General features: G+C 52.2%; 3 protein-coding genes across 6 annotated transcripts in view; 1 reads left to right on the top strand and 2 right to left on the bottom strand.

Annotated features, from left to right (window-relative positions):
- Positions 1-921: 921 nt before the first annotated feature.
- On the bottom strand, positions 922-5,970 carry ABHD6 (abhydrolase domain containing 6, acylglycerol lipase; the record flags this gene model as incomplete). Its single annotated transcript, XM_079540537.1, has 8 exons — positions 5,846-5,970; positions 4,069-4,228; positions 3,750-3,863; positions 3,413-3,545; positions 2,919-3,076; positions 2,230-2,284; positions 1,840-1,940; positions 922-1,098 (listed from the first exon to the last, which is right to left on the bottom strand). The coding sequence occupies exons 1-8, from the start codon at positions 5,962-5,964 to the stop codon at positions 922-924; spliced, it is 1,017 nt and encodes a 338-aa protein (XP_079396663.1). The 5' UTR covers positions 5,965-5,970.
- A 10,298-nt stretch (positions 5,971-16,268) lies between these two features.
- On the top strand, positions 16,269-19,557 carry DNASE1L3 (deoxyribonuclease 1L3; the record flags this gene model as incomplete). The annotated part of the gene is made up of 8 exons (XM_079540411.1): positions 16,269-16,400; positions 17,429-17,517; positions 17,843-17,935; positions 18,064-18,176; positions 18,444-18,556; positions 18,649-18,806; positions 19,161-19,257; positions 19,429-19,557. 8 exons carry the CDS (start codon positions 16,269-16,271, stop codon positions 19,555-19,557), a joined length of 924 nt encoding a protein of 307 aa, XP_079396537.1.
- A 4,070-nt stretch (positions 19,558-23,627) lies between these two features.
- The window catches only part of FLNB (filamin B), a gene marked incomplete at both ends in the record, with an annotated part of 65,516 nt that continues 62,311 nt past the window's right edge, over positions 23,628-26,832 (bottom strand). For all 4 annotated transcript variants that reach the window (XM_079540325.1, XM_079540326.1, XM_079540328.1 and 1 more), the window contains 3 exons: positions 23,628-23,815; positions 24,103-24,306; positions 25,213-25,431. In XM_079540325.1, coding sequence (XP_079396451.1) covers positions 23,628-23,815; positions 24,103-24,306; positions 25,213-25,431 — 611 coding nt within the window. The remainder of the gene's footprint in view (positions 23,816-24,102; positions 24,307-25,212; positions 25,432-26,832) is intronic.

Here is a 26,832-nt window from a genome sequence, read left to right as displayed (position 1 = left end):
TTTTTAAATCAACTCCTTTAGTAGAAACCATAACAAGCGATTAACAGGAAATTGCTCATTTTTCCAAAAGAACAAATGTTTCTTCTCTCAAAAAGAGCAGAGAAACCATAGGGGATTTCCAAATATATGTACAGGTACCTGGGCACGATGGCCATCACGCACCGGCCGGTTCCCCTCTTCCACACGTTTTCAGCACTGTCACCGTTCACAGAATTCATGGAATTCATTAAGAAATGCGTTCTTTACATCACAGCATTCTGCAGCACAAGGGGACAGAGCCAAGACGCGCTCGCCCCGCGCTCGCCCTCTCCCGTGGGCTGCTCACAGGCTGTTAAGGCATCACACATGCACAGGAGCTGCTCAGGGGTCTGAGGCAATCTGCACAGCCGACGTGTGAAGGCATTCACACTCATAGCCGTGCGACTTCCACGTGTTCTCTCTCATCATCTGAGCAAGGAAAGGAGCGCCGTGCCCAGAGCGCGGGGTTCGCACAGCACGGCAGCATGCAACGCGGCGGTCAGGGCTGGGAACACGGCGAGTCCTGCTCTGGGACACCTCCTGTCCCCTGCGTTTGTCAGAGAGTCCAGATGATGTCATTCACAACTGAGTGCCAGTGATGTGGGCAACGTGGGCTGCATTGGGAGCTTCAGCACACTGCGTGGCTAGCGGGTTGTGGTTTCTGCTCATTTCTGCTGCAACCTAGGAGCAGAAAAGGTTCAGGTCCTGTTCCTGCATCTATGTGGGCTGCTCAGAGGTCCTGGGTCGCTGTGTCAGCAGTGCTCTAGGTCGGTGTGTCAGTGACTTCTGCCTGCCTCAGGGACTTTGGCACGTTCACCACGGTTTGTACAAATCCCTGAGAACTCATCAATGCTTCGATGTGTTACAGCTCCGAGACACGGCCTCGGCATGGCTCCAGCCCCATCACGCCTGCTTCTTGCTGTTGCCTGTGCTGTGCAGCATTGCCAGGAACTCCAGGATGAGGTTTGCTGTCTTGCGTGGCCGCTCCACCACCACCGAGTGGCCACAGTTCTCCAGGATGGACACATGGCAGTCTGGGATGGCATTTGCTAAGATGTCAGCACCAGAAACATCCAGGACCTGGACGTTGGAGAGAAAAGTCACTGCCATAGCACTGGGCTTTACTGGCCATGGCAAAAACCCCATGGGAGATGCCTCTGCAGGCTCAGTCGAGATAATAGAATCATTAAGGTTGGAAAAGGCCTCTAAGACTATCTAGTCCAATCATCAACCCGTCACCCATCACCACCATGCCCACTAAACCTTGTCCCTCAGTGCCATATCTGCATGTTTCTTGAACACCTCCAGTGACAGGGACTCCACCACTTCCCTGTTCCAGTGCTTGGCCAATGTTAATCCAACAGCACAGGACACTGCCCACCATGCCTGCCAAAAGGGCTCCTTTGGTGCCTCAAACAGAAACAGACTGCGCAGCAGTGCACCACATGGCACGTTGCATTTGTCAACACAACAAATGCTGATGCTGAGCATCAAAACAGATGCTGAGCAGGGATGCAGACATGGCCTTTGCAGTGCTGGTGGGGGAGGGCTGAGGCCATGCTGTACCATCTCCCCAGGCTCTGCACTGGGTGCCAGCCTATGTCTGCACTTTGTCCCTTCCCCACCCTCCAGATCTTCCTGTTCCTCCCCTTGCAACCACATGGAGCGATGCTTTCTCCTTGCCACCTGCACACAGAAGAGCACATCTCTCCTTGGTTGCCAGCACAACTCTACTGGCAATTTATTCCTCTTATTCCTCTTCCCAGATTATGTCAGACCTGGCAGCACCAAAAAGTCTGAAGCCAAGAGGCAGTCACATACCTGGTCCTGCTTTCCCCAGATGACCTGCGTCGGTGCTTTGATCTTGTTCATGTTCTCATGGAGAGAGTGTCGGGACTTCTCATCCACAATTTCTAAAAACACTGGGGTGAACAGGGAGAGGGTAAGCCTATGGAGAAGGATGCTTTGCATGCAGCCCCGTGACATGGAGAACCAGCTCAAAGGGGTGGTGGTGGCATTTAGCACCTCCACCAAACCGCAACAGAGGCATTTTTCAACCCTACCTCTGCATAGGCATCAGTATGCATTGGACCAGCTAGGAGGATGAGGACAAAGCAGCAGCCCCATTGCCTATGCACCCCTAAATCCATCCACCCCACTGCCCTTTGGGCTCTCAACAGGGGGCAGCCCAGGGACACAGGACACACTTACATTTTCGGTAGAAATCGTTGTGTGGGATGCGGACGTCCACCAGGCCCTGAAGGATCTGCAGGGGAAGAACAGGGACATGCTGGGGGGCTGCACCTCCTATGGGGCCAGCAGTGTGCCTGCCCCACCACCAGCTGGCCCACTGCATGTCTGGCTGTCACATCAGCACTTGGGTAACCAGCATTTCACCAGAAACTATTTCAGCCTTTTGTAATGCTAAACCGCATTTTTCTCCCATGGCTGGCAGGCTGTCTGTTTCAGCCATGACTCTGCTTTTCTTCCTTCTTTTGTTCTTTTGCCAAAAAAATTGGTCTTGGCATGACTTCACATTTTTTTCTTATTCTCCAATCTACTCATCCCAGACTTCCTAAGGAAAACCTGGCTAAATAGCGAGCTCCTCGCCAAGTTCCTCTCACCTCACAATGCCGTGATTAACATTTCCATAGCTTCTGCTAAAAAAGCAACAAACAGTTCCCCTCCAGGCCAGACAATAGCCTTCTTTATTTATTTAGTGCTTCCTGACAGCCATATTTATTGAGAAACACTTCTGTTTCACGGCCTGCTGCTGGAACTCTCGGGCCTCACGCAGGGTTATTCCAGCCGGCACTGGCAGAGGGCAGCAGGGAGGCGCACAGGGAAGTTGTCAGCAGGCAGATCCGGGCCGCCCCAAAATCCCGCCCCTGGTTCCTCACCTGCTGTGGCACCTTGAAGCGAACGTAGGAGCAGAGCTTCAGCATGTCGGCCATCTCCTCGGGTGTGGAGGGAATCAATGGGATCCTGTCGGTGCGCTCGGACTCCTTCAGCTCCTGGAGCATCTTGACAAACTTGCTCTTGGTGAAGCTCGGCAACCCTGGGGCAAAGAAGCAGCGGTGAGCACAGTGCAACGCAGCACAGCCCCCAGGAGAAGCCCCCTGTCCTGCATGGGCTCTTGCACCCATCTGCCCGAGGCTTTAGCTCCAGCTGGGCAAACTGCAAAGCTCTGGAGAACACCGATCAGGGCAGGGCTTTTAATTCCTACCGTGAGCTCTGTGCCTTGCCAGAGAATTTCAGACTATGTATATGAACTGTTTCAACAAATTTTGTACTATGTGATGTGCGAGGACACTTTAGCACCAGCACTACTCAAGGTTCTTGCAGCAGCTCCTGCTCACTCTCCTCCATGTTCTGCCTGCCCCATATTACTCACCTGCAGGACAAATCAGCGTCAGGCCGCACACATCCTCTGGGTACTGCGCGGCATAAACCCCAGCAACATTCCCACCCATGGAGGTGCCGACGAGGTGGAAGGGCCTCTTGTTAAGCTTGATGCACTCCACAAACTGCGCAGGAGCAGAAGGAGCATTGTTAGGGCAGAGGAAGCAAAGGTGTGGTGTCCTCAGAGAAATTCACACCAAAACCATGAGGCCAGTGGACTGACCCGGCAGCCTGGGCACAACTGGGGAGGGAGTGGGGCCACACGGGTACCAGCATCCCTTACATCTCTCATGCAGCAGGAGTGGCAGCAAAGCACCAAGAAACGTTACCTGGTGGATCCTCTTTGCTTGTCCCATAATGGAGTAATCGTCCAAGGCTGAGCGTGTTGTGCCCTCGTGCCCAGGCAAGTCAACACACACCAAGTGCAGGTTCTTGGGGAGGAACTGCCAAAACAAAATGGGGTGATCATACCAATAGGAAGGCAGATTTGCACTCATAGGGATGAAAAGGTTCCAATGAATAACAGCCACAGAGCAGAGGGCATTCCTAGCACATTATAATGATTATCATAGCCCATATGCCCCCACACCACCCTTGAGCCCCAGACTATTGACTCACTAAACAGCTACAAGAAAACTGGAGTCCCACCTTGACTATGGACAGCCACATGTCTTTGTGGCCTGAGAAGCCATGTAGCATCAGGATAGATGGCCGGTACCCAGGTCTTCCTCTATAGGAATAACAAAACTGATAGCTGTCGTCATAGTTTATGTATTTGACCTGCATGCCCAGGGCTCGACGCCAGTACCTGGAAACAAGGAGAAAATAACTCCAGGAGCAAGACCAGGGCACAGTGGGACCCTTTTCCCATATGCCACCTCAATGGCCTTTGAAAATGTGTTCAGATACACACACCAGCACTCTGTTGGTGACTGTCCCCTGCCCAGAAGATACCAGCCTGACCCCACAGAAGACTATTCCTCAGGAAGCAGACAGCTCCCACCAGAGCAGGCCTGCAGCCTGGCTAAAGATGCTGCAGTAAAACTACCAGCCAGAGGGGACCTGGGCAGAGATTATCACTTTGGACAGATGCTGTGTGCATGCAGTCAAAGGCCATGGAGTAGGTACGGTTTGTCTGCATTTCCCCTACAGTCAAAAGTCAGAACAACTGCTGGGATCCTCCTGCAGCCAAGGTGCTTCCAAATACCTCCATACACAATGTCAGAATTTACTTGAGACTCAGAATCAAGGTCACCAACACATGCTGGGCTGTCCTAGCTCTCTGCCCACTCAAAGCTTATGCATAGCTCAATCCTCTTTTACCATAATCCCTTTTTTGTGGGAGTTAGTGGGACTTAAGCAATATCATGGCCGCGTGTGGGTCCTACAAGGAGAGGCGAATTTCTCCCTGAATAAGTGTCTTAAGAGTGCTCGCCTCAAAGGCACCGGTGTAAACTGCTGATGGGCAAGTTGATAACATTTTTAGCAACTGATCCTGATGGATCAATTCAGCAGAAGACAAAATAATCTGTGCAAAGCTGAACTGATCTCCCGCAAGGTGTTAACAGGATCAGCAGCCACAGTTAAACCCCTTAACCCGTGGGCAGCAGCAGCTGACCCTGCTGGGCTGGCCCCAAGTACCCCTCAGCCCCTGTGGACACTAACAGAGAAGCATGATTGGTCTTCCAGGTCCTTGTGCTGTGGCATCTCAGTGATGGTGAGGAGGGAAATGAGTGATGGGAGAAGGGAGGGGTGTCCGGGGATGTGCCACCACCTTTCTGCTCTCATTCAGCTCATAATTCACAGCCCTGAAGGACATTGCAGCGGGCTCTTCTCTGTCTTCCCCCCCCCAACACCACGAGGTGACGCTTTGCCCCGTGATGCCCAGCAGGGAGCTGCTGTTGGGTTGGTTTGCTGAGGTTTGCATTACCTCAACCCTCCCACCAGCTCCCAGATGCTTTGATCAGAGGGTTGCTATTATATACTCCATCAGAAGGACAGATTTAATCATGCTGTGTGGCTGAGCGGCAGGGCGGGATAACATCCTTCACTTACAAGAGGTCACTTTGATGGGGAACACCCCTGAGCCAGGCTGTGGGAGCCACCATCTGCCACCAGCACGTGATAGCAGCCATGTGGGAGGCCAGTGAGATGCTGCCCAGCTCCCTGCAGGAGCTTTCCTCTGCTACAAGCCCAGAAATGAAAGCCGACAGCATGTTTATTGCTAATTTCCAGGGACAAATGGGATGAAGGACATAGCGCCGGCCTGCTGCTATCAGGAAGGACAGGATGCACGTAGCTAAGGAAAACCCCCCCTACGCCCACAAGAGAGGAAGAGAATGGGGAGAATCCTTTCTGTAACTGCCAGCACAAGGACAGCCCCTGCCCTGGAAGCTGAGCCCTATTTTCAGAGGGGAGCACTCACCAGTAGTAGATGCGGATGAGCGCAGAGGGCCACAGCAGGAAGGAGGCCACAAAGGCCAGGATGGGGATGGCCAGGGTGCCGCCAGCGATGACGAACATGTTGAGCACATCGAGGTCCATGCTGCTCCTCCGGCCTGGCCCTACCTGGGTGCATTGAGGGATCAGGGGTTAAACACCAGAAACTAGACAAGGCTAAATGAAATCTTGGCAGCCAGGAGAAGAGGAAAATGGCAGGGTGCAAGGCAAAGGACAGCAATCAGGAGGACAATAAAGTTTAAAGCTCATTATGACTAATTATTACAATGTTCCCTACGGTGCAGATCCTTAAGGGCAATAAGCTTCAGGTGGGCACAGACCAAGGCACATTGATGCAGCCAGCCCAGCTAGTGCGATGCTGTATAATCAATGGATATCAAGATGTTACAATATGATCAAGAGAGTTAGGCCAAGAGAATAAAATGGGAGGCTTACCCTTCAGCTGGGCTCACCACAAAACACCAAGAGAGGTGATCTCCAGAAGAGATCCATCCCCTCTGGTAGCCAGCTCTTAAATAGGTCTAGGAGGGGTGCAGCCTGGCTCCACCCCTTCCAGCAGCACAGGTGAATTGCCTTCACTTGTGCTCCTATGGCTGACTCATGGCTCGCCTCAGCTGATCAATCAGAGATTCAGGCCGTGACTCAGCAGTTCCCATACAAATGCCCACCCATGAGGTGCTCATGGCCCTGCAGCTCACATGCAGGCCCCACGCAGGCCCTGCCTGTTCCCAAATCCCCAGCACACAGCTGCTGACCTAGAATCCACAGCCTGAGCCCGGCTCCAGGCTCATTACTGCTCTGCACAGGCACTGACTAATCAAGGGAGCAGAGCCTATTAGTGGTCTTGGGAAGGGATGGAAGGAACCTGGCAGGGTGCTCTTTGGCCACCAGCCCTTATCCGAGACATATTCATCCCTGTTCCTGATATGGCACCAAAACATCCCCATACTCCAAATGCCCAGGAGCCATTTTGTGCTTGCTGCATTTCTCTGGATCCAGCACACCTCCCAAACAACTTCCATCAACGTCCCCCCAGGTATCACCAGGACAAGTGCCCACAGCCCTTTCTGCTCTCCCAGCTGCCCGCAGCAAAGATCTATTTTTCTCATTAAGGGATTAAACCCTGCCACAGACAGCCTTTAATTCCTGCTGCTCACCATGCTCACCTATGTCACGCCCCTTTCCTCAGCACTAGCTCTTTTGTCACGCTTGGTTATAAAACAAAACACTTCCAGTGCCTGGTGTCCTCTCACCCATGTCTCCTCCTGCCCCACATTTCCCCATGTCAGCACATGCAGATGTATTTCTGCTTCCTTTAGCAGCCAGGCTGGCATGCTGTGCTGTGAAACAGGAACCAAAGCACCGCGGCGATATCCTCTCCCACACTGATGCTGCAATACTGAATCACATTACAAACACATGCTGTATGTGACCAAGATGAAGAGTCCACAAAAAGTCCACAGCAAAATCCAGCTTCCCACCTTCCCCAGGGAAAAAAAGGAGTAACTGTAATTCAAGGAATGCAGGAGATGTTTGCACCAGATCCCTCCTTAGCAGAGCCAAACATCAGCTACTTCCTCAAGCCTGAATGGCACAGTTATTCATTTCATTCCATTTCATTTCATTTCATTTCATTGTCATTTTGCAGGAAGATCTTTGCTCCCTGCGCTCCCTGCCTATAAACAAGTCCTTGGAGCAGCAGCAACACCTCAGCAGGGCTGCACAGCCCAACACACCTGCCAGCAGGTTCGGCTGTGCTGCTAAGACAGGGAAGAAATGAAGCACAGAGCGCAGGCACTGCAGCCCATGAGGAAGACAAGTGAGCAGCAAGGACAGCACAGGGATGCAGTGGGATGGAGCCACTGCCTCAGCTCCTCTGCCTTCACCGCTCCTGGAAACCAAAGCAAAAAGGGAAGAGGCATTCAAAGCCTGGCTTACTCTCTAGAGATCACCTCCTCCTCCTCCTCCTCCTCCTCCTCCTCCTCCTCTCGGCACAGGTCCTGCTTGCTGTGGGTGCTGTGGCTCACTGTTGAAAGAGGAAAACAAGGTTAGGATCACTCTGATGCTCTCCTTCTCCTTGCTGACCTGCAGCAAGGGAAGCAGCGATTCGGAGATATTTAAGGCACCAGCTCCCCTTCCAAACTCATCATTGATGACTTCTGACTAACCTTTCCCCTGCTCGTATAAATGCAGAACTTTGTTCAACGTTGTGCCAGCAGGGCACTCATTCCAAGTGGGATCAAAGTGTGCACTACAGGTGCAGATAATGGGAAAAGCAAGCGTGGCCCCAGGCACCCCAGTGTCATGGAAGGTTGCCTGGGAACCCTTGGCTGCCTGCTGGAGGGACAGCTCAGGCTGAACAGTGAAAGTAAATGGGAACAGCCAGGAGCCTTGTGACTGCCACCTATTACTCAGCACGAGGCTGCAAGGATTGTTGCAAACAGCGCAAAGCAAGGCTCCTGCCCTCATCAATTAACTCACAAACATCCATTAGGCAAGTCCGATAAATGCCTTGTGATGATGACAGCAGTAAGGCTGTGTAGCTGGCAGGGCATGGGATGCTGAACCAGGAACACCGGTTTGGCCTCTGCGTCCCATGGCTGCTGGGAGAGGGCTGGGAGACAGCCCAGAGCTGGGGTCCAGGCAGCCCAAGCAGGCACTGACATGTGCCAGAGAGGGAAGGGGCTGCAGAGTGCTGCAAGGACAATATGTCAAAGAGTCCCCAGAGTCACAGGCCAAAGGGACAAGTGGCTGATAGCCAGGTTGGAATCCTCATTAATATTTGTTCTCTTCCAAGCTTATTGGGGCACCCCAGGGAGGCCAGAGAAGATCCAGAGATGCAGCCCAAGTATACATGGCGATTTTTTTTTTCCAAACCTCATGCAAGATGCAGCAGGAGCAGCAGCACACAGCAGTGTGTGGGATCAGAAACCTACATTTAGCTCAAAAACAAAACCCAAGCCCACGGATGTGAAAGCAGCTCACATCGTTTCCCAGGGAGACGGTGAGGCTTTGCACTGAGCAGTGCCTCTCATAGAGCAGCTTCTGAGGATGCTGCAGCAGGCACGGGGCGAGCCCCTGCGATGGGATGTGCACTGGCAGGGCTGCAGGAGGTGCAGGGGAACAGGGGGGTCTATGGCCACAGAGCCCTTGTGATGCACCAGCTGAGAAGCGATGCTGCCTGCAGCTGCGTGCACGGCTCCTCAAGGGAGCATTTTCACACCAAGAAATCCCCAGTGCACGCCGTTCTGCTCATCAGGTGTGTCAAAACTCAAGTAGAAAGGTTATGGGTCTGTGCCGGGCAGGGCTGGGCAGGCAGGGCTGCCTCCTGCACACCGCTCCCTGCGCCCACGACTCCCTGTTCCTCCCCAGCAGCCCAACAGATTGTACATCTCCGAACATCCAAATGCAAAGAAACACTTTTAAGCATACTCTAATTGTTGCATGAAAGCGATTTTAAGATCCCACAGCAAAACCAGGGGGCTCCAGTGGGCTTCAGCAGCACAAACAGAGCCTCCAGGAGTCCCAGCTCATAGTGCTGATGGTGTAAGGAGAACCGGCGCCGTGCAAATAAACATCTGCCTCACAACCGCCTCCCCTGCCATCCCCAACAGCCATTAAAACACTACTGACTGTCATCAATGACATAACTAACATTACGATTCCTCAGAGGTACGTTTCACAGGGTGACCTTTCAGACACCAGTCGCAGCGAAGTAATAATTTAAGATCTATCTGTATTTGGACGATCTCTGTCCGTCAGCCAGCTCTCCGTCTTAATCCAGTCTCCGAAAGGCTGGAAGTAGGAAATGTGCCCTTTCACCTTCATTTATTTATAGACGGCAGAAATGAGATCATTATTTCTACAGCGCCGGTTCACAAAACACCCATCTCTGACCCACTTGCAGCTGCACAGCACGGCCCGGGGCCACGAGCCAGACCCCACCGCCACGCCACCCCCACCCCAATGCAGATGTCACGAGTGCACCCGGCCTCAGCCCCCTCCAGAGGACGGGCTCGAGGTGCTGAGGCCACCCCCACCCTCTCCCCTCATCCATATATCCCTCCCCAAAACCTGCTCCTGCAAAATGACGGCATCCTTCAGATAGCACAGCAGCATCACCGCTCTCCTCCTCTTTGTGCCCCGATTTTATCTTTTAAATTGGAAGGAAAATTAACGACAGTTTTTAAGCGTATCTTTACAAATTACTCCTTGCGTTCCGCTAAGGCCTTTCAGTCTCCTCCTCCCTCCATCCATTTCAGGGCCCGCGGGGCAGCGGTTCGGTATCTGGGTAAACCCCCGCGGTGCCCCTCGGCCCCAGCACTGCCCCCCGCAGCTCCTCGCCCCCGTCGCTTACCGGGCCGGGCCGGGCGGCGATGGCAGCGCCGAGAGAAACGCGGCGGCTCCGTTGCGCCCGCCTCCCCGCGCCGGTACCGGGAAGGATCCGCGGGGGCGCAGCGGAGCGCACGGGCGGTGATGGAAGGGGCGGTGCGAAGGGAGCTGCAGTGGGGGTGAAATGGGAGGTGGGAGGAGGTTGAAAAGGGGGTGCAAGGAGGGGAGGGGAGTGGGGTGGAAAGGGGGCGGGAAGGGGCTCAGAGAGGATGGAATGGGGTTGTGCGGTGGGAGGGGGGGGAATAGGAGATGTAGTGGGGCTTCGGTGAGATTGTAAGGAGGGACATGACAGGGGTGTAATGGGACTTCATCTGAGGTGTAATAGGGCTGCAGAAGGAGTACAAGGGAGGGATGCAATAGGGGTACAAAAGGAGGATACAACAGAGCTGCAGTGAGGGTGCAAGCGGGGCATGCAATAGGGCTGCAGTGGGGATACAACAGGGGAGAAAGCTGGGGACATTGTGGGGCTTCTGTGGGGGTGCAAGGAGCGTACCAATGGGGGTGTGCAAGGGGGATGCAACAAGATGGTGGTGGGGTTAAAACAGGCTGCAAAGGGGCTGCAAGGTGGGTGCATGGGATGGGGCTGCAGCAGGTAGGATACAGTGGGGTGCACTGGGGATGTAAGGGAGCATAGAGAAAAGATATAATTGGGATATTTTATGTATAAAGGGGATGCAGCAGTAAAAGGAAGGTGATGCAACAAGGCTTAAGAGAGGATGTGGTATGGCTGCATTAAAATATACTAGGATGGGTGCAACTGTGATTACATCAGGGTGAAGAGGGGAGTGCTGCACCTGAAACAGATTGCACAGCCCTCTTGCACCAGGAGAAAATGTAGTTAAATTGGAAATAACATAATCTCCTGAATAAATACAAGCAAATTGCAATGAATCCTCACCATATCTGTGCTATGGAAAAGCACGTCCCTTTGGCCTGGCTGGCTGTGAGAGCTGCAAGAGGTGCTGTGCAAAGGGCTTTACAGGTCGGGGTTTCTGGCAGTAACACCAAGTGTTTGATAACATGAGCTGCCAGAAGACATTCACGAGACCACGCACAGGTGAGTTAAGCAGTCAACCCAGCTGTGGCACCAGTTCAGTAAGTGTCATAAACCAAACCTGTGTTTGCTAATAGGGCTGATGATGCTTTGGGTAGGTTTTGTAGAGCTTTCATCTAAAGGGATTCCCAGCAAAGTTAGACTGAGCAAAGAGCTTTGGCTAAGGTGCCCTAAGCAGAACGTGAGGCATTCCACACTTTTCTAAGCGCTGTTTGTGGCCCTGTTTGTTTGCACAGCCCTCCTGCGCCAGGCGCAGGGCTGGGAGCAGCCCAGGACATATCCTGTGGGACATGTGCAGATGTGAGCAATGCAACAGGCGTCAGTACAGATCACCCAGAAGGAACACCCTGTGATGAACCGCCACACTTAGAGCAGGGAAGAGCAGAGTGGGTTTGTGTTGAACCATGGTGTGAGATAACTGAGGAGCTCCCACATCCCGTGCTAATCTGCTCTGCAATCCTAACATCAATGCGTGGCCACGGCCCAGGGAAAGACGTCACTGAGAGCCTGCTTCGGTTGCAAGGGAGAAAAGGGAGATCTTTGGCCCCCCTGAGCCACCACTTGGGGATGGGCGCAGCATGGGGACGCAGCCTTAGTCCTCAGAAAGGGGGCAGAAAGACTGTCACAAACTGCCTTGTTTCCCATAGGAATGTGGAAACTCTGCTTGTACCCAGGCCAGGAGAATCAAGGCTTTGGCTTCCCCAAGCTGGAGGGCAGCGTTGCTTCACCAGACCAAAAGCTTCCATGCTATTTCCCACCACTGGGTCACGCAGAGAGCAAGGCGAGATGATTCGCACCCACAAGTGGCAGCACACCGCTCTGCCACCATGAATCACCATGCTGGGGTGACAGCCCCATCTGTTCCCACTCCTGGTGCAACGCTATGAGCAGCCCGGGGCAGCAGATGCCCCTGGCACATTCAGGCCAGCTGCAAGGAGCACCTTGCCCTGTGGCACACGGCCAGCAGCCAGCTGCTGGGATTACGGTCCCTGCTCAGCCCCAGGGCAGCTCCCAGCACAGCCCCAGGCAGTCGCCCCTGTGCACTTCCCATTGCACAACCTGGGAGTGCAGCCACAGACAGCTCCTGGCTTCTGAAATGTTACCCAGCGAGAATTCCCATTGCCTATTAGCAGCTTTGAATAATATTTTTTTAACTCTGCTCAAAGGCCTCACATGCATTATGCGTGCTGTAATTATATCCTTCAGTGCTAACAATTGCTGTGCACTAATTGTCACAAAAGCTTGGTGATTTGGTGGCTGGAATGCCTTTATGGACCTGTAGTCCTGAAGTAATCAGCATGTGCCGTGTGTTTCCTTTCATTTCATAGAATCATAGAATGGCTTAGGTTGGAGGAGACAATGTACTTCAGGCGGGGCTTCACGAGGGCAGAGTACAGGAGGCAGTCCCCTCCATTACCCTGCTGCCACACCTCTGTTGATGCAGCCTAGAGGACGACGGTGCTTTCTGGGCTGCAAGAGCACACTGCTGGCTCATGTACAGCTTTTTGTCTCCGAGAACCCTCAAGTCATTCACATGGCTGCTCTCAAGGAGTTCTCACAGCCTGTACTCCTATCTGGGATTGCCTCAACTCAGGTACAACACTTTGGACTTCATCTTGTTAAACGTACTTAGATTCTCATGTGCCTACTCTTCAAGTGTGTCCAGGTTCCTCTGGATGGCATCCTTCCCTTCTGTCCTCCCTTCTGTTCAGTCAGCTGCACCACTCAGCTTGGTGTCATCAGCAAACTTGCTGAGGATACGCTTGATCCCACTGTCTACATCATTATTAGAGATGAGGAAGAGCTCTGGTCCCTAGGCAACCCCTGGGGGACACCACTTGTGACTGGACTCTACCTGGACATAAAGCCACTGACAACAACTCTGGCTATAATCATCCAAACAATTCTTTATCCACCAAATAGTCCAGCCTTTGAATCCACTTTTCTTCAATTTAGAGATAAGAATGTGATGTGGGACCATGTCAGAGGCTTTGCAGAAGTCCAGGTAGATGCAATCAGTTGCCCTTCTTTTGTCCACCAGTGCTGTCTCTCCATCACAGAAGGCCAACAGACGGGTCATGCATGATCTGTCCTTGGTGAAGCCATGCTGGATGTCTCGGATAACTTCTTAATCTCACACGTGAGAGACGAGCACCCCAAGTTTTGCACCTCAGCTGTGTAGCCTTGCTCAAGGCAGGGCTGCAAACACGGGCTTTCTATGACAAGACTCTACTGATTCCAAACATGTACCCTTTGTCCTGCACACCACCTTTTTACCTCCAAGTAACTCCAAATAACCTCAGGGTGATGTGAGGACAACTGCTGTTGGAGCCTCCCTTCCCAAATGGCCATGTTTGGTCATATCTGTAGCCTGGTTTCAAACTTCAGCAGCCTGAGCACTTTGTCATTTATTAACCTGAAACTCCAAGATAGGACAAATAAACACTGTCGGATGGCTGTCCAAGTCTGCCAGAGCCCAAAGGTCTTTGTGTGTGCCTGGTACCACCCTGACCAGCAGCAGGCATGCGGTCATGCTGCCCTGCCTCATTCTGCCCCACAGGCTGTGCAGCAGCCATCATTTTCAGTGGTGCCCCACTTGGCAGCCAGGCAGCAGTGAGAGGGATTACCAGGGATCAGGTCCAGGAAGCTTGGGTTCACAAAAGGCAGATCCTGCTTGACCAACCTCATCTCCTTCTATGACTAGGCGACCCACCTGGTGGATAAGGGAAAGGCTGTTGGCATGATCTGCTTGGACTTCAGAAAGCCTCTGACTGTCCCACAGTATTCTCCTGGAGAAGCTGACAGCCCATGGCTTGGACAGATGTGCTCTTTGTTGGGTAAAGAACTGGCTGGAGAGCCAGGCCTAGAGAGTGGTGGTGAATGGAGCTACATCCAGCCGGCGGTGGGTCACAAGCGGTGCTCCCCAGGGATTGGTACTGGGGCCCGTCCTGTTTGTTATCTCTACTGATGATCGGGGTGAGGGGATTGAGTAAGTTTGCAGATGACACCAAAATGGGGAGAACTGACAATCTGCCTGGGGGTAGGAAGGCCCTGCAGAGGACCTAAACATAATGAATTACCAGGCTGAAGCCAATGTTGAACAATGAAGTTCAACAAGACCAAGTGCCGGGTCCTGCATTCGAGTCACAACTCCATGCAGTGCTACAGGTTTGGTCTGGAGTGGCTGGAAATCTGCGTGGAGGAAAAGGGCCTGGGGGTGTTGATGGTCAACACTTGGCTGAACATGGCCAGCAGTGTGCCCAGGTGGCATCAGCAATAGTGCAGCCAGAGGGAGCGGGAGGCAATCATCCCTGTACTCAGTTCTGGTGAAGCTGCACCTCAGTTGCTGTGCTCAGTTTTGAGCACCTTGCTATGAGAAAGACATGGAGGCCCTGGAGTACGTCTGGAGAAGGGTAATGAAGCTGTTGAGGGGTCTGGAGCACAAGTCTTATGAGGAGTAGCTGAGGGATCTGGGATTGTTCAGTCTGGAGAACAGGAGGCTCAGGGGAGACCTTATCACTCTCTGCAACTGTCTGAAAGGAGGTTGTGAGGTGGGGATCGGTCTCCTCTCCCAGGTAACAGTGATAGGACGAGAGGCGATGGCCTCACATCGCACCAGGGAAGGTTCAGGTTGGATATTAGGAAAAACTTCTCCAAAAGAGGGGTTGGGCGCTGACACAGGCTGCCCAAGGAGTGATGGAGTCACCATCCCCAAAGGTATTCAAGAATGGTGATTGTTGCTGGGGGACATGCTTAGTGGGTGACATTGTTGGTATGTGGACAGTTGGGCAAGGTGATCTTAGAGGTCTTTTCCAATCTTAATGATTCTATGACTCTATGACAGGAAGCGGCCCAGCTGGCGGGTGGAGGATTGCTCCAGACATCCTGTGCCCCTACTTTGCCACAGGGCACATGCAGACACATGATAAGGGACACATCCTGCCATGTCTATTCCTCAGAATCTTCCCAAGAGGGGAGGAGGATGGAGAGCTAAGCATTGCTCCAGAAATTGCAGAACTCCAGTATCTACATGGTGTTGCTGTGAGCCCAGAGCCTCACCACCGACACCTCTAGCCAGAGAATGGACTTTGTGAATGGGCTTTATGGGGTGACTGGAGAATAGCCTGCAGTTGTTGCTCGGAGGCAAAAACAAAGGAAAAACCAGCCTGCAGCAAAGCAGAAGGTGTGCCCATGGCCGGCATGGGGGATGCCACAGCCACACATGGCAGGGATGGGTGGGGATATGCCCAGCCCAGCAGCCAGCACCTCCTGTGCTCTTGTGCAACAACAGGACAGCCCGAGCTGCACCACCTCTGCATACAATGTGGTACAAAGGGTAGAAGAAGGAGATAAAGCAGTGCAGGGAGGAGCTGGATCCCCAGCAAGGCTGCCTCGTGTTACTGCCTTCATGAGATGGGAGCTGAGTCAGCCTGACATAGAAGCTGCCCTTGAGCAGAGAGGCAGGGCATGGAGCTCAGGGCTACAGCCCCCAGGGCCCTGCAGCAAATATTTGCTTTTAGACACTGAGATGGTAAGCGTACGGAAAGGCCCTTTTCTTCCAGATCTTGTCCTGCCCACGTTCAGGGTGTGCCACTGCCTTTTACCAGATCCTTGGTGCCCACCATCAGTGCCCATCAGCCCCCCTCCAGCACCCCCTGCTCCCAGGCTCTTTGCCTCTCACTGCAGGTCTGGCAGAGCCATGGCCCCTCCTGGGCACAGCACTTGGCTCAGAAAAGTGAGCCGTCCTCAGAGCAGCGTCAGCGTCCCAGAACTTCTTTGGAAGATGGAAGTGAAGGAAAGGAGGAAATGGCAATTCCTGTTCTTGATTGACACAGCTGAGCATTCTGACCTCTCAGCTGGCCGCAGGGGGACGAATGCACAAACACATCTGCACATATTAATAGGCACGCTCGCAGCTGCTCATTTTGTCTAAGTCTCCAAGATGTTGTTCTTGGTCTTGTTTTCGCTCCTCTGTTTCAGCCCATCTCTGAGCCTGAGGATCTGCTCCTTCAACGTGAGGTCTTTTGGAGCAGCCAAAATAGCCAGAGCCGAGGTGCTGGATGCTGTGGTGAAGGTACGTCTGTGGCTGGGTGGGACAGATGTGGAGCTCAGCGTGGGCTTCTCATCTGTATTATCTTGTGCTTCATCCCTGTGTTCATACTTGAATTTCAAGTAGAAGAATGAGTAAATAATTGAAACAATTCATGCTGTTAAAGTGAGAATCAAGGCTGCAGTGGAATCAAGGGCACTTACAGTGCTTTCAGCTTGTGTGAGAGTACAGCGCAGACAGCACTCGCTGTTTCCTTTGGAATTTGTATTAGGAACAGATGAAAACCTTTCTGCACAGTAAAAGCAGCTTTTGCTTGGAACCCACAGAGCTTTGCTTTGTGATATGCTATTTACCTTGCTTAAGTGCTAATTATTCTGAAACGTTCTAGCCTAATTAAATGTATTCTCAAGTTAGCAGAGTATCATCTTGGGGAGCAGCGCGGAACTGCAAAGCCTGATTGCTAATTTCTTTAGACAAAGCCTCACCATCTTGCTGGCTCTGTGGAGCTGAAGATAACTTGGTTTAAGACAGAAGGAGCCGCGCTCGGGCATCGCAGCTCAGCAGTGCCATCCACAACACAGCAGCAGGGACGTGGGGCAGCACGCTGTGCCACGCTGCAGCTCTGGGGCTGCTGCTGCTCTTTGTGCTGCGATCCGTTCCGTGCAAGCAGCTGTTCTGCACTGCGGAGAGGCCAGACCCTCACTTCTGGACTGGCCGTACTGCAGTCAGAACTATGAGTGGGATAAATACAGGAGGGGCAGCGTATTTACAGTTGCAGGGGCAGAAAGGGTTTTGTTTTCCCCTCATATGTCACCCACAAGATTTAAAGAGAAACAAAACCAGCCCACGCCGCCCCTTCTCTGCGGAGCTGAAACCGCTCTGCTCCCAGTTCCCTCTCCCAGCACTGAAAGGAGAAGGGCTTTGCTCGCACTGCTGCCCACGGCTGGGGCCCTTCCACCAGCTGCACAGCAGCAGCCACTTCTTTCCCACTCCTCCCTAACGCCCCCAAACACACCCAGGCACAGGCTTGCCTCTGCTCTTTCCCATTGCAGATCGTCTCTCGCTGTGACATCATGCTGCTGATGGAGATAAAGGAGAACAAGAACAGGACGTGTCCCCTGCTCGTACAGCAGCTGGCTGGGTAAGGTGGTGTGTCGTGTATGGGCAGGAGGCTGCTGGGGCAGGCAGGCAGGCAGCCCTGTGGCACACAATCTGCTTTTGCCATGGCCTGGACTGGGTGTTTCTAAAGACAACAAATCTTGCAGGAGGTCAGTTACTGGGAAGGAGGCTCGGCCTGTGCTCAGCTCTGCTCCTCAGTGCTGCAGGGACAGTGGTGGGGAGAGAGCTGGGCTGGGCAGGGCAAAGCCGGCTCCAGGCTGATGCAGGGGATGCGTTTTTGGAGAAGTGTGGTCAGTGTATTCCCCTTTCGCGTTGGGGAATTCACTAAGCAGCCCCTCTCCTTCCAGCCAGACAAAAGGAAAAAGGGAGGAGTACAGCTGCGTGGTCAGTGGGCGGCTGGGCAGGAAGAGCTACAAGGAGCAGTACGCCTTCCTCTACAGGTAAGGTGGGTGGCATCCCCTTCCAGCACATCGCCCTGTGGGGTCAGGATGCACAGCAGGGCTGGGGCAGCTGCTCTGGGTGTCACAGCACAGCCATCACCAGTGGGATCTCCACCGTTCTGTTGCAGGAGAGACCTGGTGTCAGTGAAACAAACCTACCAGTACCCCGACACCCAGCCTGGGGACGAGGACGCCTTCTCCCGAGAGCCCTTTGTCGTTTGGTTCCAGTCACCAAAAACCGGTGAGATGCTCTCAGCAACACGTCGTCCTTCCATTGCACTGCCCACACTTCAGCAGCCCGGGCCTCACGGCTGTGCCTGTGCTGGCAGCAGGGCTGGGGCAGGTGCCAGCAGCACAGCACATCCCATGTCCTCAGCCCAGTCTCAGCTGTTTCTTCTTTAGGAAACCTGTCTTCCCAACCAGTCTGTTTTTCTTTGTGATTCATTGCATGTTTAACCTTTTGTTGTTGTTGTTTTGTTTTTTATTTGTTTTTTGTCTTGTTTTTAAGCTGTCAAAGAGTTTGCTATAGTCCCTCTGCACACTGCGCCGGAGATGGCAGTACGGGAGATTGATGAGCTCTATGATGTGTATTTAGACATAAAGCAGCACTGGGACACCAAGGTTGGTCACCTTGGGGACCATGGAGGCTCCTGCTGGTCTCATTTTGAAGAGCCATCCTCATAAGTGCCTTTGAACCCCCTTCTGCGTTGCAGAACTTTATCTTCATGGGGGACTTCAACGCGGGGTGCAGCTACGTTCCACGGAAGCACTGGAAGAACATCCGCCTGAGAACGAACTCGGAGTTTGCCTGGCTCATTGGTGACACGAATGACACGACAGTCAGGAGGAGCACCAGCTGCCCCTATGACAGGTTCCCAGCCTAACCTTCCCCTGCTTGTAACACCTTATGGCACAGCAGCACACAGAATGGTGCTAAAGGCACACATCCTTCAGAGCTGCTGTGGAATCTTCCCGGTGTCAGGGAGCGCTGCAGCCACGTGTGCATGGGGCTGCCTTGGCCACGGTTCTTGCTCTTGTGTTCCTAATCTGAAGGCCGAGGTATTTGGGTGTCTCACTGCCAAGGGAGGTGACGAGCTGGCTGAGGCAGGATGCCGAAAGCATCCCCCAGCCACCCATGTGTAGGATGCACCATTTGTGGCTGTGACCGTGTGGAGGGCATCGACTCATCGCAGCCCTTACCAGCGCCCTGTTCCCTTTCCTGCAGGATCGTGGTCAGTGGGGAGCAGCTCAGCCAGGCCGTCGTGCCACACTCCGCTAACATCTTTGATTTCCAGATGGCTTTTCAGATGAGTGAGGAGCAGGTAGGCACAGCCCATCCCGTGCGGCGGGGCTCCCCCCGGCACCAGACCCTTGGCCAAAGCAGGGCCAGCAGTGCCCAGCCGTGCAGCAGGAGATGCACATGTGCAGAGCTGCACCCACTCAGAGCAGAGCGGTGCATCCCCTCCCCACCACCCCATCCCCATCTCCTGCAGGCTCTGGGGGTGAGCGACCACTTCCCGGTGGAGTTTGAGCTGAAGGCACGCGGCGGTTTTTTCGACTGGATAAAATCCAAGTTCTCAAAGAAGGGGAGAACAAGAAAGAACCTCCGCTCGGGCTCATGAGCATGCCAGGTCCGCTCACACAGCGAGAACACAAGGATGCCAGCGGGTCTTACAGCTGAGCAGTGCTGACGTGCTCACAGCCAGTGCAGTATTTAGCAGGAAAACAAAGATTCTGTCGCACTTCAAACGTTTTGGGTCCAAAGGTGAATGGAACCTTCTTGATTGTAAGCTCAGTGCAAATAAATCAGCTAGAAGCAGCGTGCTGAGCGTCCTGCACTGCTCACAAACGTGAAGCGGTAACACAGACAAAAGGCTTCACACCGTGCCTGTAGCACACAGAGGGGCTCTGCACCTCCCCGTGGGCGGCTGAAAATTCGGCAGTAAACCAGACATCATTGAATATTGTTTATTTAACCTCATGGTACAGGGATCTGCTTTCTCAGATCACTGTATTTAGTGTGTGCCTTGTCACAGGGAACACACCAGCAATGTGCAAATAATCCAGAGGTTCATAAAGGTGAATATTCACCTGAATGCACGCCCCTTGTTTTATCTGCTGGCAAACAGATACTCCTGTGGGGCAGGAAACAGTTCAGCCTTTGTGCAAAGGGTCTGTCTGGGGAGAGAGAAAATAAATCTGGAGCAGATCGTGCCAATGGGGGACAGCGAGCGCCCCGACTTTCAGCAGCAATTAATCTGAAAGCGATACAGTGTTTCAAAAGCTGCCTTGATTAATGCTCCAGCCGAGGCAATAGGAAAGAAAGAGCCCTGATTTAGAACAAATATTTACATTGGGATTTTTATGGAAATGCCACTGTCTGGCTGACAGCAGCAATGTTTCATGAGAAGGCTGAAATCAACCTGGGCCTTCGGCCACGCATCTCAGCACACACAGCAGCCTCCTGCCTCTCAGAGAGAGGCAATGCACAAAGGAGGAACGCTCCCTCCCCGGGAGCTGTAATGGAGATATTCAATCATGAAAAATATGTGAATATGACTCAGCCATGCTGAAAAAGTTCATCCTTATTTGCGACAGCACATACAGTGCCTTACGCAGCCTTTGGAAACAGGAGGCATGCTCAGAACCTAATTAACTGCTGCAGCCTGGGGCACCATGTCAGCAGCTGCCACTCTGCGGCCGCTGTGGCACAGGGGAGGAGACTGAGCTGCAGAGAACATCCCCACATAGAGGGGCAGAGATGCCCCTCTACCGGGCAGACGGCACCCGTGCTCCATTTGCAGCATTGGAGAGGGGCTGGGAAGCGTCCAACATTTGCACCATCAGCAGGAGAGGTCTCAGGAGATATCCCTGTTTATTCCATGCGTTCATCAGACAGCATTGCAAATATATTCCCACGTGTTCGGCAGTTCCTGAGTTCTGCACCAGAGGACCATCGCCCAGCTCTCCCCTTTGCAGAGGGCTTTAAATAACCGCAGCCACAGCACGGGATGGTCCACAGCAGAACAAAGCCCTCTTTAGCTGAAGGAGGCTGCCGAGCCTTATTTACGACCGGGCAGGGAGTTTTGTGCTAGAAACCAGAAGCAGCCCAGAGAGACTTCGTCTGTTGAGCCAGGTCTGGGCCTGGGGCACCAACAAAGGGCTTTTCTGCAGTGCCAAGCTCCACGCTTTCCCTACAGCGGCCCCGGCCAGGCGCGCACAGAGCACTCGGCTCCCCACGGGCGCGCACCGCATGCGGCACCACCGCGCTGCAGCCCCAGCGCAGCCCCGCTCGTCGCGCGGATGCAGCGCACGCAATAAATATTATTCGGGCCCCCCCTGGCGGCACGGCCGTAAATGTCCGCGCGTTGCTCGGGCCCACGCACCGCAGCCAAACCGACGTGGGGAAGGACGCTGCTCTGAGCTCTGCGCCTCCACTGAGAGCTCCCCCACCTTGCTGGCCGTGCCTGCAAGGAGCCCTGCAGCACTACACGAGCGCCACCGGGAACCCGGGAGCCCCCCCGGGCTTCCTTTTTCTTGTTTTAACTTACATAAATGAGCCTTTCTTCCGTGTTACGGGAAGAGGGCACTTAAAATCTGGTCCAAATTAATGGTGATACAAGCTGCAAATCCAGGCAGATGTGGTGACGGCCCACAGGTTTTCTCTGAGCACATGATACAGATTTGCACACATGGAAATGAACAGTATGCGCAGTTCTGTGCTGAGCAACAGCCAGGCATGCTGCGTGCCTGCACAGCTATGCTGGCTCTCAGGTTTTCTCAGTGTTCTGGTGTTTTTTCCCCCAAACTTTAAATAGGAACTTTGAGCTGACACAGCACAAAGCTACAACAAGGAAACAATCTGATAAACCTGGGGCAGGAAAGTCCTTGGCAGCCACCAGCAGCCCGCTGCGGCTCAGGTCTCAGCAGTGCTTTCAGCAGCAGCAGTGTTTGGGAAAACAGCTGCTGGTTGCCATGGCCAGGCCCTGGAGCTGAGGTGCTGCTGGGATCCACCTCTTGCACACAGTGCCACCCCATGCACCGTGCTGCTGGGCCCTGAGCCACAGCCAGGCTGCAGCCTGGTGGGAGGTGATGGACTACATAGGAAAAGAACCCAACGTTGGTTTTAACATGCACATTTTAATGAAGCAAACATTTCTATGTAATAAGTTATAAGATACAATTTTACAATCCTGCATTTTATTCCAGTTTATTTTGTTTTCACTTCCTAGTTTACAACATAGTGAGCATTTCACATTAAGGCACAAAAAAGCACGGTAAAAAAAACCCCAACCTTCCTTTATTTCCCCAATCAACTGTGCTCAAGGGTAGTGCATCCAACATAACTACAGAACCGTAAGTGTGAAGTTCTCCATAGGGACAGACAGTGACGTTTCAACAGGCTCTCAACAAATCCTACCTTCTCCTAATTGCAGAGCTAAAGCTCATGTGGAGAGCTGTACTAAAGCCCCAGCAGCTGACAGCAATTGAGATACGCACTTGGAAAGCAGTACTGAGTAACCCAGGACAAACACACGAGTCACAACAGAAGTTTTCACTCCTTGACCCCAGGCAGGAATCCCCTCCACAGCACGGAAGAGAATTTCAGAGATGAGCATGACTTGGGCACGTCCTTGGACTGAGACAGAATAAAAATGGCTTGCAGCAAACAAGGTTTGTTGGTTCATTTTGCTGCTATCAGATTTACACACCCACCCTTCCCCCATCCCAATACCCGAGTACAACGTGGGTCCATCCCCACGCTGGGCTTTGCACCATCTTGCTTAACAGCCAGCAGCCTCCAGTATGCCATATGCTGCCATGCTCCGACCCGCATTGCTCAGATGAGAACAGGACTGACATGGCAAGCTAAGGGCTCTATTTAATCCAGCCAAACTGGGGTTGTTCTTAAGAAGACAATAAATCAGTTGGGAGTTACCTGTAAAACAGAGCTTGGGGAATTTCTCTAGAATCCCGAGCTAATTAAAAATGCATTGCTAGCATCGTGGCCAAAAAGCTCCCGGTACGGATTTACAAAGCATTAACATAAAGGCTGAAAGCGCCCAGGAAGCAATTTTCAGTCTGCTTTTGGTCTGCTATAAAAGATAAACCTTTCCTAAGTGTAAACCTTTAGCAAAGCATTTTCAAAAAGGTTTTAAATTTGAGTGGTACAGCCACTTTTAGTAGCCTTCTATAATGTTAAGCATTAAAATGGATCAAGTATACAAAGGCACCTATCATAGTACCAGTTTCATCTCATTTCTTTACAGAAAAGAATTTGAACTGGGGACAGCCCAAGTCATATTCCATAACTAAAATGTAAAGTCTCCAGTCAAATAAAATCAGTAGTTAAGATACCCAATCACAAAGACAAATTCCAGTTTTCAATTAACATCTAAAGTCTTTAACATCCACAAGGGAAATTAGTGTCTAGTTATCCATCTGATTCTCCAAACATCAACAGTGACCTGGACAGCACTGCAAAGGTACAATTTGAGGAGGACATTAAATAGATTCGTGTTATGTTGATAAGTAGGATAGAAGTGAAATGCTTGTAAAAACGTTACAGAAGTTACTTCTGAGTGTATTGAAATGTGAGCCGTGGGTATCTAGATACTGCAATTGGCAACAGGACTGCACCCAGTATAACTCTACGGCCGAGCTGCAAACAGACCGACGGACACGGGTGGGTTTAGGGAACCGTGACATGGAAGGGGCTCCCAGGGATGTGCTCGTCACCCCACTTCACTGCCAGGACGTAGTCACCCCTCTCCTTGACCACATACGTCACGTTGTACTGGTGGCTGCCCAGATGCTTGATGGACACCTCTTCACACGGGATTGTAGGCCCGTGGACGCCGACTAACAGCATGTTTGAACCTACAGCAAAATAAGAGTTAGCGCTCATGCACTTAAACAACCAACCATGACGTTTTTACAGCCAGATCATCACCTCAAGCTCTGAATTTTAACTCTGCAAAACGCAGATTTGCAGCTAAAGCAGATCAGGTCTCAGAGCGCTGCCAAGAGTTCTCATTAATTCTTAGCTGCCAGCTCACAGAGTCACGCTCCTCCTCTTTCCTAATGCAGAGCTCGCAATTAACCAAAAGCTGTTTCAGTGCAAAAGACATCCAGCTAAACCATGCAGCTGGCTCCTGCTCCCTTACCTGCTTTGCTGCAGTCCACAGAGAAGGAGCTTTTCTGACCCACAAAAGCCTTTGAGAGTCCTGCTCCCCGGGAAACCACTTTGCTGGCATCCGAGGTGGATTTGGGAATGGCACTATAGCAAGTTTCGGTCGATGACCTCGTCACCGACTCCACCATGATGGAAGAGGTTTCGTTTGCGCTGCCCAGGGTGACCAGCCGCTGTCCTGGAAACAGAAAAAGCTTCTGACACTCAGATTCACCCCGTCTGAAAGGCAGTTAGAAGGAGGTTTTGAAATCCTCCTAGTGACTAGCATGCATTCTGCATCCAAAATGCATTATCAGAGAGGAGCAATTTCCTTCTTTGGTATTTAAACTGACATCGTCCAGTAACACTGCCAACAATCCCATCCCAGAGCCCTTAAGTGGCAGAAGGACCACAGGAACTTCAGGATTCAGTAAGCAAAGCTTGCTGCTGGAGAAGAGTTAATTGTGCTCCAATCACCAAATGCCAAAAATGGCTCAAGTTGGCAGAAAAGCAGGTGCAATTTTGCAACAATCCATTTTGAAAGCAGAGCGTGTCCCAGCCAGGGGAGTGCGGTCCCTGCTGCCCATCCCAAGACCACCACCACCACCACCTTCCTCTGGCTTGGGGAAGCAATAGTGCTTCAACACAGCACTGAAAAGAAAGAGCCCTCAGATATAAGACCAGCCTTCCTCACATCACCGGCAAGCTCCCAGACACAACAGCCTTCGGTCAGGCCAGAGATGCACCAAAATGAGACCAAGAGGGCCATCGCTGCTGCTCTAAGTGTGCAGCTTACAGGCTTCGGGGAGGAAAATGGGTGATAAGCCATCCATCCCCACTGCTGATGCAACACCCTAAAGCTAGGTCGAGGTCTAGCATCCCCCCACGATTCTGTTTCACAGAGACTAGCTGACAAGCTCTGAGACCCACTCACAGCCTCTCCCAGATGCTCCTACCCCAGGGTTTAGCAGTAATGGAGAGAAGCGTTTTGCTTCTCGTGTCTTTGGGCACCAGGCATCTCCACTGACTGCTGACTCTGAGCGATATACTTGCTGAGTGACACAAAGTACGTTGGGCCCACTGCAAATACTGGTTAGCTTTTTACCTGTAACCTTTGCCTTGAAGGGGCTGCCCACTATGTGGTTAGGTCCACCATATTTAACTCCAATTAAATAGTTTCCTGGAGCCATGGGTGTGTACATGACTTTGTAACCTTCTGGAGTTTCCTGGCAGTCCATTTTCACCTTTGATGGCCCTTCAATTGTAACAGAGAGGGTACCTGGACCAGCCTTGGTCGTGTTAATGAAAAACTCCGACTGCAATCCTAGAAAGATGTAGCACAGTAAGACACACTCTTCCTTACACCATTGTTACAAAAGTAGCCTCAGTTATAAAACAGGAACCAGTGACTTGGTGCAAGGGTCAGGAGATCCCTTCAGGACCAAAAGGGAAGTATTTCAGCTTCAAAATACCAGCTCAAAGGGGAAAGGCATGACTCAGAACAGAGCCCCTTCTGCTGGGGGCTCCTCCATGCCTGAGCTCAGGGCAGTTGGGAGCCCTCTCACCACACGGGCCATAAATCAGCGGTGAAGGGCCCACAAGAAACCAAGAGAGAGAAGGGCTGAGAGGTCTCCTGGAGGAGACGGCTGTTTGAACTGCGCTGCAACAACACTCTGAGCAGTGTGTGGAAACAAAAGCTTGTTTAATTACAGCATCTGGTTCACAGAACCGAATTACTGGTGCTAATACTAAGCCAATGACACAACGCCAGCAGCACGAGAAGAATTTAAGTGAGGCTCTTAGTCCCCCCACATAACTTACTGTCAAACCCTGGCTTCAAATATTTACGACCTTTGGGTTGTTGTATCAGATGCTGCTGACGAGGAATAAAGGGCTCGGGCACGACCAAACCGAGACAGCTATGGGAAAGTTCACTACAGCGAGGCTGAAGCACGCTGAGTGCAATGGCAAAGCTGGGAGAAACTTCTGGCCTCTCTGCACAAGAGGTGGTTGTGCTGCAGTGCCTGGAGAGCCTGCACAGCACAGCACCGTGCTCTGCTGCTCCAGCAGGAAGCCGCACAGGCAGGCTGTGCAGATGAAGGCTGGCCTTGTTGGAGGCTGCAGGCGCACAGTTCAGGTGCTCAGCGCTCAGCCACCGCTGTCTCACAGTGGGTCATTGTGCAGAACTGCTGCTTGGCAGCTCCCAGGGCAGCGCGCCACAAGCCAACAAGGGGGCACAGAGCAACAGCACTGCAGCTGAACAGCCTATTTAGATTGAAAACAACCCCAAGCACCTTTACAGGCGGAGAAAAAATCCCCCTGTCCCTGCAGTATCAGTGGCTAGTATTAACAGTGCTTTTGTTTCCAACTATTAGAGAAGTGAAGGCAGCAACATCTTTATTTTACTCAGTATAGCCACACGCTTCCAAAATCAACTGCTTGGTTCTGCAGAGCAGCACAAGCCTTGGCTGAATAACTGCAACTTTTTTTTTTCTAGGGAGAAAAAAAATATATGAAATAGAATCCAAAAAAGACAGAAGTAGATAAGATAAAGGGAACTTGTTGTCACCCTGCACATCAAAGGGGAAAAAAAGAACAGTTCTGCTCTGCCGTTCACCGGTGCGTGTGGCCCACAGAAGCACACAGTTTAACAGATCAAAGCACAGATCCTGGAATGCTTTCATATTTTCTCAAAAAGACCAAAATCATATAAATGAATAAAAAT

The sequence above is a fragment of the Tetrao urogallus genome (assembly GCF_951394365.1).
Source record: "Tetrao urogallus genome assembly, chromosome: 10".
In the NCBI taxonomy this organism is placed as follows: Eukaryota; Metazoa; Chordata; class Aves; order Galliformes; family Phasianidae; genus Tetrao; species Tetrao urogallus.
Note: the sequence above shows the minus strand (reverse complement) of the source record. Positions and strands in the feature narration are given on the sequence as shown.